Genomic DNA, 12616 nt, shown 5'->3' on the forward strand with positions numbered 1-12616 from the left:
CTGGAAGCTAAGCACTCTGTAGTTTGTGCTCAGTTTGTAAATTTTAAAGAAGTACCAAGAATGGATTTGTGTGGTATGACAAAGTTCCTCCTCTACCTTGGTGGGTCTTGCGCTTATTGGCGGATTTGCTTGCCTCGGAGATTCACGTCAGCCCTCTGTTTGGCCGTTTTCGTGAACCCACAGTCCAGGTCAACTCCTCCTGTGTCTGACTAGGAGTTGGGAGATGGAGGGATGGGGGGATGGTGGGAACCCGGGCCTGCCCTCTACTCCGGGTTCCAGCCCAGGGCCCTGTGGATTGCAGCAGTCTACAGTGGCTCCTGTAAGAGCTGCGTGACAGCTACAACTCCCTGGGCTACTTCTCCATGTCCTCCTCCCAACACCTTCTTTATCCTCACCACAGGACCTTCCTCCTGATGTCTGATAATGCTTGTACTTCTCAGTCTTCCAGCAGTACGCCTTCTCACTCTCAGCTTCTTGCACCTCTTGTTCCCAGCTCCTCGCACGCACATCACAAACTGAAGTGAGCTCCTTTTTAAATGCAGGTGCTATGATTAGCCTGCCTTAATTGATTCTAGCAGCTTCTTGATTGGCTGCAGGTGTTCTAATCAGCCTGTCTGCCTTGTTTCCAAAAAGTTCCTGATTGTTCTGGAACCTTCCCTGTTACCTTACCCAGGGAAAAATGGACCTACTTAACCTGCGGCTAATATATCTGCCTTCTATCACTCTCCTGTAGCCATCTGGCCCGACCCTGTCACAGTGGATATGGAAGCCAGTAACCATGAATGAGGCTAACAAAAAGTGATGCAGACGCTCAGAGCTGAAGGAAGGAAGGATGGCCCACTGGTTAGGTTGCTAAGCTAGGACTCAGGAGACTGGGGCTCAATTTCCTGCTCTGACATAGCCCTCTAGTACGAGCATGGACAAGCCACCTAGCATCTCTATTCCTCAGTTGTCCATCTGGAAATCAGAGATAGCAGTACTTTCCTACCTGATAGGCTGTTGTAAGGATGAATCCATTAAAGATTGTGAAGTGCTCAGATATTCCAGCATGGGGGGCCACAAAGTCCCATAGGTAGAACTATACTATAACTGCACTACAGTTTTAAAATCAGGGGCAGCAGAATTGGGATGGCAGGGGAGGCTAGCACCTCCACAATGGAAATACTGTGGGAGCTCTGCCCCCACGTAAACTTGCACATACCTGGGGAGCGGGGGGGACGAGAGCAGAACTCAGAGGGGCTTGAGCAGGCATTGCGGGGGCTGGGAAGCAGGGAGCAGGACCTGAAGGGCTGGAATGGGCCTGGAAGCAGATAGGAACCCTCAGGACCCTCCTTCCCAGCCTGGAGCCGGTCGCCTCCTTCCCCCACGGAGTCTCAGCGCCTCCTCTCACTCCCCCTCTTATCCCTCCCCCCCCCCATTCGCAGGGAGCTGCTGTGCCCCCCACCCCTATTTAAAATTGTGGATTTGTTTAATGTGGCAAAAACCTTATTCTCTTTCTTTATATGTGGCTTGGATATTGCCATCATTGTGATGTGAATCTTTGCACTTCCAGCAGGCACCAAAATGTAGACAGAAGCAGGAGGATGCTGGCTGTATCCCCGACCACCTGAGGTGGCGCTGCAGAATCCATTGGCCAATGGCAGCCCCCTTCGGGTCCACAGACTGCTCTGGGTCACAAGCAGTGTCTCTGTGAGGTATTGGGATTGACTGGTGAGCAGTAGCACACCAGCCATACCGGGTAGAAGAGAATTATTACTAACTATTGGTATTACCATTGTGCCTAGGAGCCCCAGTTGTGGATCAGGACCCCGCTGTGCTAGGCGTTGTACAAACACAGAACAAAAGAGTTCACAGTCTGAGTATGAGGCAAGAGACAACAGCTGGAAACAGACAGACAGATGGGGGACTGCAAGGAAACAATGAGACCATACTGGTCAGCAGGCTAGGCAGTGGTCTCAGGACAACAGCGGCCTACCCACTGACCAGTTTTCTGTAGGCATCACAGCACAGGAGAGTTTTAAGGATGGATTTGAAGAATTTGTTATTGTTGATAATTATGTTGCTTTTCCTCATTGGCAACTGCCCTTCACAATGCCAGTGAATTGATTTCTTTTGCTGGTATACCTACAGATTTTTCTGTCTTGTTTCTAGTAAAGAAGATGCCATTTAAAATTATATCGCTTTTCAACTGGGCGTCTCTTCTCTCCCATTTCATTATTTTACACTGCAACGCTCCCTCAGAAAAGAGAGAATCCTACAGTAAAATGTGTTGCAAAAAATAAATCTGTCAGCACATGCTGTTCCTGGGCTTTGCACTGGCATGGAGGAAGTCAGTGGTTTGATATTGTAATATGCTGTCTAGACCATACTTGTGCCACTGCCCTCTATTGGATAGAATAAGTACTGTTTAATGACATATCATAGGCTCTTTACTTTATGTTCTTCATTAGCTCAGGGGATAGTGTTCTGTGCTTTTGAATAGCACTGATTGAAAGCTAAGTCAAACCCACCGGACAGCGATGTGATATGCAGGTTTTCTTCACTTCATCATAGGCATTCATTTCTCTTTTATCACCACAAGACAAATCATGTGTAACTGGCCACGTTCATACTTTTTCCTGAATCAGGACCAACTGAATTTGAAGTCACACAGTGTAAGGTATATACAAAGCCATAGCCTCTACTTCTTAAGCAAATGGCTTTCTATATTGTCTTCCTCTCTCTAACCTTTGGAATGGATCTGTCATAGAATCATAGAATCTCAAGGTTGGAAGGGACCTCAGGAGATCATCTACTCCAACCCCCTGCTCAAAGCAGGACCAAACCCCAGTTTTTGCCCTGATCCCTAAATGGCCCCCTCAAGGATTGAACTCACAACCCTGGGTTTAGCAGGCCAATGCTCAAACCACTGAGCTATTCCTCTTTAACTTTAATCTTCAAATCATTACCCCTTTTAAGTCATCCATGGACTACCACAGGAAGAACCTACCTCCATGGAGGACTGTACACTGGTCCAGGTGCCATAAGTAATGTGCTGTGGTTGTTCATGAATATTAACATTTTGTGATTTCTCTTGAAGAGTCATAATTAGCCTATGTAAATGAAGAGTCCAGAGGGCCAAGGAGCCTCCAGTGTGGTTTCAGTCTCCTTACCCTGCTATCATCAAATTCCACTATTTCAGAGACATTGGGGAGCAACTAGTGTGCTAGAGACCTTACTGCCCTCAGAGTGAGCCTTTATCCATTCTCTTAGCCTTTATCAAGCACTGTACAGTACTGGATTACAAAAATACAATGAATACTACTGCAGCCGTTGGGGCTGTGATTGAAGTAGTTTTTATAAGAGATGTCGCAGGACAGAATGAAAAAGAAAAAGCTGTACTTTGTTTGGCCAAAGCATTACTCCACACTACTGAGAAAACAATTTAATCACCCACAATTTTCCACTGGGGATATTATGTTGATTTTGAAGGTACCTGGCCAGACCCTCAGCTGATGCAAATCAATGTCATTCCAAACCTTCAATGGAACTACACCAATTTATACCAGCAAAGGGTCTGGCCCAGAGAGCAGAGTGGATAAACCACCTATTTTTTTACTTCTCATTACTACTCGAGAAAAAGGGCAAGCACCTAAGCTCCTCTCTATGGGGCTGATCCTACACCCCAGTGAAATCAATGGAATTTTGCACAGGCTCAAGTACCATGTGGGCACATATCTACCTTTGGCACTGATTCAGGAAAGCACTTAAGCATGTGCTTAAGCCCCACTGAAGTCAACAGCAAAACTCCCATTGATTTAAAAAAAGAATACCAGTGACATATTAGGCCCTTTTATTGTGCTTTACCTAGTATCCAGTACAACTTCAAGAAGAACGGCATCCAAAGGGTAAGCCAAGCTCACTTGTTTTAATGGGAGTTTTTTAAAAAGCAGATATATGTATAAAATATTTCAGTATGACTTTTACAATGCTTTAAAATAGAATTAGACCAATAAGGGTACGAGCTCCAATACTTTTATGGGATGACTGAGGCTGTGCAATGCTCACTGGTGTCCATAAGAGTCACACAATTCAGACTTCCATGCACATGACTTGAAAAACAGACACCCGCTTTCCCCCAGACTATTCTTACCCAAATAAGGCCTTGATTCAACAAACATTCATGCATGTGCTTAACTATATTCATGAGAAGATTTCCACTGATGCCAGTGGGGCTACACATACAAATGAAGCTAAGTGCATAGGTGTTTACAGGATTGAGGCCTACATTAAAAGCAAATGTGTTACCTGTAGCAGTTGTTATTGTAGTTGTTGTAACTCCCCAGGGCTGTCAAGCATCCCAAGCAGATGGCATAAGAGAAAAATATCTGCGTGCCAGCATCCACCCAGACCTGCAGGCAGAAACCAAAGGCGTTATCAAAGGGAAAGAAAGAACCATCGTTGTTTGTGCTTTCAGCTTGTTTATTTTCTCACAGGCAACTACACGAGGTAATTGTAAATATCTGTCAAACTTTGTTTAAATTCGAAAAAACATGGGCTTGATTCTCCTTTTAAACCCACTGGTGCAAATCAGGACTAACTCAACTGAAGTCAAATGGACTTCACAAGTGTCTAACCGTGTAAGTAAGAGGATACTTTGGCTTTGTGCGGCAGATCCTCAGCAAGTTCAAATCCTCACTGCTTCATTGAAGTCAACGGAGATGTGACAACTTATATCAGTTGAGGGTCTGTCCCCTGGCCTCCTCCCTATGGGATAGCTAGGGACTTTTTAAAAAAAATCATTTGAGATTAATTAAATAGATACCCAAAATGCACATCATTCACAGATTCATGGAAATTGAACAATGAGTCAGGGGAAAAAGCAGGCAAATAATTATGATGTGTAATTTGTATTGAAGCTGCACCTGGAAACGCCAGTCATGGATCAGGACCCCACTTTGCTAGGCGCTGCACAATCACAGAATAGACAGACAGCACCTGCCCCAAAGTAGCTTTAAATGGCTAGCTTGGCAACTCAGAAATTGGAGCACTCGCGAACACAGGAGGCAGTGTGATCCAATGAATAGGGCAATGGGCTAAGAGTTCGGAGAGCTGGGTTTATGCCTGAATCTGCCACCAGCTTGCTATGTAACCTTGGAAAATCATGTGACTTGGGCAACTCTATGCCTCAGTTTCACCATTTGGGGATAATGGGATTTGCTTGAGATTGATGGATGAATGAAAAGCACTATATAAGAGATAAATATTGTTATTATTATTATTAGATTTTAAAAATAATTTCTATTACAAGTGTGGCACTGGTTAGAGATAACTCATTTGCCACTTAGCCTCTCAAGAATAATGTTACATCCCAAACTCATGCAAGTCATTGCCATTTAATCACAAGACAACAATCCTAACTCTGACCCAAAGTGATGACTACTCTTTCACCAATAATCTCAAAATATAAACAGAACGCAAAATCTTTTTTTGAAACAAAAATCATAACAATTATGTATTCATACATACAGCCTTTGGTTGTATATGAACTTCCTTGGTTGTAGATATACACATTACTTAATACCTGATAAGAGTAATTTCTTTATTATGTGGGCAGTGTAAGATTTATCATGTTCTGAACTATCCAGTTCCTTGCTTCTGAGTGCTTGGGTTTTGTAAATGATATAAACAGGTGAGAATATTTAGCCTTAACTGATTCTTGAAATTATTTTTACTTGTTGTTTGTGGAACTTTTAATCCTTCATTCATCTTTTTCTTTACAGCACTAACTCCTAACTCCCCAGTGACAGCTACCCATTCCATGGGACAGAATGCTCAGGCTCAACAGATGCAATAATCAGACTAGTCAGAAGTGTGGATTGTGGCGGTGGGGCGGGGCGGTTTCCCTCCATGTTTCTCTGTAAGGACAAAGCAACCAGGCAATTCAACTTAAATTTATGTACAGATCTTGCTGAGCACAACCTTTTCACCTTGGGGATACTCCAAGTATTCCAGATATTAATTACATGCAGGAATTGTTCATATCCAAGGTCAGCAAGCTTGCCAAAGGAATAATTGTTAGGACTTGGAAATCAGCAAACAACATTAACATCATTGGATGGTGAGAGAAGTTACATATACAGGGTTGGGCAGTTTTGTTTAACCACTACCAATATGATCTGGATTTGCTCTGTTGACCTACAAATGAAAGCTTACCTATCCTGGGCCAGTTCCTTAGCATAGCACAATTCTTGAGGGGAGTTAAAGGTGGCCTTTACATTTTCCCTATTCTGGGCTGTACATACATGCTGGGCAGCTGTCATAAATGATGCAGTCTTCAAATGGCCCCCAGAGGCTGAAATGGCAGCCAGAGATCAGTGGCAGGTAGGGGAGTTCTGGTCATTTGTCAGTTGTGGTGGAGCACTGCAGGCCCTGTTATTCTGGTTCTACGTTAGCAGGGAATCCTCCTGTGGCCAGCTGTAAGTCTAGAATTTTCCAGCAGAGCTACACAAAGGAGCCACACCAGCAGCTCTTGGCTCCTGTGTCCAACCCAATGAAGTACGCTGCACACTTGGGAGTTAGTGTTTTATATGACTTCTGTGAGGACTTTTAATCACAACAATTGAAGTGTTTTGCAGAGAAGGAACCTGACTAAAAACAAGATAATATAATGTTGACTGTTATGTTTTGGGGGCTGTAAGGTTGAGGCAAGAAGGGATTCAGATAACACTCAAAGATTTCATGTATGGACCAAGCCAATCACAGTATCAGAGCCAGCGCTAGGTATAAACAGACTAAGCAATTCCTTAGGGCCCCGAGCAGCTCATGGGGCCCCCCTATTAATTATTAGTATGTATTGTGTGGAGGAGGATGCCAAAAATATTCCTGCTTAGGGCCCCCAATGGGCTAGCACTAGTAATCAAAGGCACAGAAATACATAAACATACAAGGGACATATTTATTTGACACGTGACTGAGAGAGGCTTTGGTTTCTGGAGTTGCTGGAAGTTGGAAGTGTTTCTGTTTAGGAACGGCATTAGGGTCACATTTGATTTGCATCAGTGGTTTAAATGGTTTCATTGCTGTCATGCTGAATAAGATACAGCTGATTACATCTCAAAATTTTACCACTTGGTAGGGAAAAACTGCACAGGGAAAGCCTTTTGACAGACAGGCTATTTAATGAGATTGGAAGCTCCCAGAAAGCTGAAAGTAACATCAGTCAACTGAAAGAGAATGAGTTTCTTAAGTCTAAACAAAACCCAGGAAGCTGGATCAGTAGATGTAGAATCTGACCATTACCATTTTCCCCTGTTTTAGTTGTTGCACAATATTGCTCAGTAGAGGGCCAAATGCAGGCCCAACATTACACAACCTTCAATGCATATTAACCCTTCCTGAGGGCTCGCGTCAACACCACAGCGGCCTGACTGTTCCTGAGGAAGGCCAGCCCTGATGTGAAAGAGGGACAGATAGGCACGTAATACGAAGTCAGGACCACAGAGCTGCTTGGGAAGTGAAGTAGGGAGAACATCCCTCTTCAGATAAAGTTAGGGTTCCAGGCCTGGTTAGAATACATAGCTCTGAGAGACATCATGCCCCAGTCCAAGGCCTGGCCCTGAAATGGTGGTGGGGGGGGTTCCTTTGTAGCAGCTTCAGCCCTGTTTTCTAAATGGCACAATATAGACAGTGACAGCTAACATTGAGTCAACACTGAAATATTCGGGAACACTTTAAATGGGGTATCCTGTATAAGCCAGACTCTGTGAACTCTGTGGAAAGCTTGACCTAAATTCTACGTTAAGGCCCCTTGAGTTTTGCAGACCTCTGGTGTAAGACTGCAAATTATATAGTGATTCCAGGTAATTTTTTTTAAATAAGCTTTTTATTGACTTAAATATTAAATTGAATAACATAATCAATGCAGTTTCCCTTCACTTATACAATTTGATATTAAATTTAATTTGATTTATGCTGTGCATAAATCTGCTGTGTTCAATGTGCTGCAGAATAGGGCACTGAAAATGAGTAACTGCATTGTAGAACTTGCCGATGGGGAAATGGGCGGCTTAGTAATGTAGCCAGGGTTTCTGACACCTAGGAATATGAGATAGGTAGACTGGAGTTGTGGATTAAGGCTCAGACCAGCAGTGAAAGATTTAACAATGTCACCATTGAAAATTGCCATAATTAGGTTTCAGAGCCAACAGCCTTTGAAATGAATGGGCACTCTCAGAGCAGACTCAGGAAGGCAACACTACATCAGTTCACACTTGGTTCACATTTTAAGGTTATCTCTGTAACTGTAAAGTTAAAAACCTTAATTATTTTACATGCAAGGGATGGCTTCTGTGGTAGACTCTGCAGTCATAAAATCACAGAAAACACAAGGCCTTGTCTACAAGGAACTGATGAAGATTTCATAACAGTAACTGGATACAAGCCTGTTATTAAAAAATCTACTCAACTGGTTTTAACAACTGGGTAACAGATACCCTTACTGCATTCTTAACCCTCAGGAAACATGCTTTATTCTAAATACTGGTAATATTAGCACTTGAAAGAATGTATTGTAGTACCTACAGTAATGTGATAACAATTTATAATAATGTGAATAAATAATAAGACCCTAAAAAGCTATTAAATGCGTGAACAAATTCCAACAGTCTGCACTTTATACCATTAACCATTCAACAGCTGTCTCACATGCCACAAACAGTAGCAGTCATTACAAAGTCAACATTTACCTACAGTTACCATGTAATTGTAACCCAGTATTTTCCCCTTCACTGAGAATAGCAAATACTGCAACATCTTAGAGATCAGAGTGTGATAACTGTAAGAAAATATTAACAATTTGATGGCAAGCACTAGACATGCCTAAAAAAGGCCCGTGACTTTCATTAGCTGTAGCCTAATCCATTCTAGTATTCCTGTTAGTCTCTTCAATATCTCCCAAGCACATCTGGATTGTCCCTTCATTCCCAAATTGCTTTTCTGAACTTCACTGAAACTTCCCCAAATCTCTCGGAAGCTTCTCGTATTTTCTGAAATGTTTTTCAATCCTCTAAGGTAAAAATATTCCTCAGATTTTCCAATTCACTTTATCAGTTGACTCCAATCTCCTCCTCCTCATCTCTGATACTTCACCAGCCCACTGGCTGCTCCCCTGCGCAATTCTAGCTCTTCACAACATTCCAACAGCTCTCTTGGCTTCATCCATGGCTCTGCCATAATACAAGCCACAGAACTCCCCCAGAGTAATTTCTAGAGCAGATCTTTTAGAAAAACATCCACTTTTGATTTTAAAATTATCAGTGATGGAAAATCCACTATGATCCTTCATAAATTATTCCAATAGTTCATTACGCTCACCATTAAAAATGTATGTCTTATTTTCAGTCTGAATTTGTCTAGCTTCAACTTCTAGTCATTGATCAAGTTCTACCTTTCTCTGCTAGACTGAAGAGCCCAATAGTAAATATTCATTCTACATGTAGGTACTTATAGACTGTAATCAAGTCACCTCTTAACCTTCTCTTTGTTAAACTAAATAGATTGAGCTCCTTAGGTCTATCACTATGAGGCATGTTTTCTAATTCTTTAAGCATTCTCATGGCTCTCTCCTGAACCTTCTCCAATTTATCAGAATCCTCCTTGATTGTGGACATCAGAACTAGACGGTACTCCAGCAACAGTTGTACCTGTGCCAAATAAAGATGTAAAATAACCTCTTTACTCTTATTTGAGACACTCTCCTGTTTATGCATCCAAAGACTGCATTATCCTCTTTGGCCACAGCACTGCACAGGAAAGTCATGCTCAGCTGATTATCCACCACAACCCTCAAATCTTTTTCAGAGTTACTGTTTCCCAGGATAGAGACCTCCATTGTGTTAGTTTGACCTACATTCTTTGTTTCTAGATGTATACATTTACATCTAGCCATATTAAAATGCATATTGTTTGCTTGTGCCCAGCTTACCACTTCCCCCAGTTTTTGGCAGCCTGGTGTTTCATCTGCAAACTTTACCAGTGATGATTTTATGTTTTCTTCCAGGTCATTAATATAAATGTTAAATAGCAAAGGGCCAAGAATCAATCCTTGCGGGACTCCACTGGAAACACTCCCTTTTGATGATTCCCTGCTTACAGTTATGTTTTGAGACCTATCAGTTAGCCAACTTTTAATCCACTTAACGTGTGCCATGTTAATTTTATATCATTCTAGTTTTTTAATCAAAGTGTGCAGTACCTAGTCAAATATCTCACAGAAGTCTAAGTATATTTCACTACACTATTACCTTTTATCAACCAAACTTGTAATCTCATCAAAAAAAGATATCCAGTTAATTTGACAGCGTCTATTTTCCACAAACCCACTCTGATGGTCATTAATTATATTAACCTCCTTTAATTCTTTACTAATCAGGTCCCCCATCAGCCACTCCATTATCTCACCCAGGATCAATGTCAGCCTGACAGGCCTATAATTACCCAGATCATCCTGTTTACTCCTTAAATTTTGGCAGAGTTAACTCTAGTTATAACTCGAGTGTTACCCCTAATTCGACTCTCCACTACACAGACAAATCTTTAGCTCAAGTTAAGTGGTTCTTTAAGATTGAGCTAGCTAGCCCACTGGAGGGTAGGGGGTGAGGGGATTTTGAAGCTCCAGTGATGCTGATGTTCCAGCTAGCAACTTAGTGGAGAAGCAAGAGCTCGAGTTACCACAACTCAGCAGCAGCTAAGCCAATCACTCTGTGTATCTTCAGTGTTGTTTTGAAGTGTGGGCCCTTTCACTGGAGCTTGGCTAACTTGAGGCCAGTAACTCAACTGTACTAACATGAGCTAATTGTTGCAGTGAAGATAAGCCCTTGGATACAATTTCAGCTTATGACCCTACCTCTCCAGACTCCCCCACAACACACTTAGGGTATGTCTAACACGGCAGTAAAAGACCCTCAGAATGGCCACAGCTGGTCTGGGTCAGCTGACTTGGGTTTGGGGGGCTACAAATTGCAGTGTAGACATTCAGGCTCGAGCTGGAGCCAGGCCCTAAAACCCCATAAGGATGAACCTGGACTCCAGCCTGAGACCGAATGTCTACACTGCAATTTTTAGCCCCATTCTGTTCATTCTCTCTGAAGCATCTGGCACGGACCCCAGCTAGATGGACCATTGGTCTGACCCAGCATGACCATTCTTAGGTTCTTTTGTTCTGATTAGAGTAGGAAGAATGAAATTCTTCTTTTTTCTATCTGTCTCCCTACACTACATTAGCCCTAAGGCTAGCCACTGGCATGTGATGAATTCTGCAGATGAGACCAGAACAACCCGAGCGTTAATTACAAAGAGCTGGCTGGCACGCAGGTGTTTGAGCTTGTATTTGCCAGATAGCCGTCCAGCAGCAATATTGCCCAAAGCTGTAGAGAGAGAGGGAGAAAGAGAGAGAGAGTATACAATGCTTTATTCCCAAAGTGGGGTGAACACACCCCTTAGAGCAACCAGACGCAGCAAATTCTTTTTGTACAGTATCGCACATGAGAATCACGTTCATATTTTGCCACAATTTGGTGTCAAAACCGTGGTTCGCTCATGTTTTAGAAACAAGCACTGGATATTATAATGTTCCCTGAATTTTGGACGGTTAACTTGAAACACATGGGGTCTGATCTGCAGAAGTGCTGAGCGCTAACAGCTGCATCTGAAGTCAATGGGAGCTGGGCTTTTAATAAAGGAAGTGCTATAAAATGCTAAGTTCTATGAAAAATCAGGCCACAGGCATCTCAAAATGGGGAGCCAAAATTAGTGGATATTTTTGACCTTAACCTCTCTCTGCCTCAGTTGCTCATCTATGAAATGGTGATAGTACCACCTGCTTACCTCACACGGGTGCTGGAATATAAACGAATATCTGTGAAGCACTTAGCTACCACAGTGATAAGTGCCAGAGAAAAGCCCAGGAGAAAATGAATAATTCTGTCTTCAGAGCAGAGTTTGAATGGTGTACAGTAAATAAAGCCTGGGACCACGCATTGAACTATGCGGATAAAACAAAATATTGAATAGCTGCTCCATCAGTGAGCATCATCCAGCCGGTGCACTGAATGAGGCAGGGATCCGGTGGAAAAATTAGTGTGTAAGTGCATAATTACAGACTGTATCACAATGCATGGTCAGTTGCCAAATTAACATTGTACAGGTAACTTTAAGTCTGACATTTCCTAACTTTTGAGAGCTTGACCTTGGAACCTTAATTACTTTTAAGGTTGTTTGTGTGTAAAAATGTTGAGGATGAAAGTCTCTCATTTTACTCAGTCTGTGCATTTCTATAACCATTGCTACCTCAAGTTCATTCATTTTAACAGCTTTTGGGGCAGTATATCTGTTCACAGACCTACGGGTGATACTTCCCAGCACTTACCGCTGCTGTACAAGAGATGGCACCGTGCAGCGCACGTTAAGAGAATAGTTTAATAGAAGGGAAGGCACAGAAATCAGAATTTTCCCTGAAAATGTGCCAGTGTGCCTTCCTCTTTCTGCTCTCTGTGGGAAGCTGTGGGCACTCCCACTGTACACGATTTCAACATTTTCAGACCACTGTCTGAATGCAGGCTGTCTTTTGAAGCCGTAA

General features: G+C 42.6%; 1 protein-coding gene across 1 annotated transcript in view; it reads right to left on the reverse strand.

Moving 5' to 3' along the window:
* The window catches only part of SLC6A11 (solute carrier family 6 member 11), a 173836-nt gene that overhangs the window by 41805 nt on the left and 119415 nt on the right, over positions 1 to 12616 (reverse strand). The window contains exon 7 of the mRNA XM_077821422.1: positions 4288 to 4391. Coding sequence (XP_077677548.1) covers positions 4288 to 4391 — 104 coding nt within the window. The remainder of the gene's footprint in view (positions 1 to 4287; positions 4392 to 12616) is intronic.

The sequence above is a fragment of the Eretmochelys imbricata genome, chromosome 7 (assembly GCF_965152235.1).
Source record: "Eretmochelys imbricata isolate rEreImb1 chromosome 7, rEreImb1.hap1, whole genome shotgun sequence".
NCBI lineage: Eukaryota > Metazoa > Chordata > Testudines > Cheloniidae > Eretmochelys > Eretmochelys imbricata.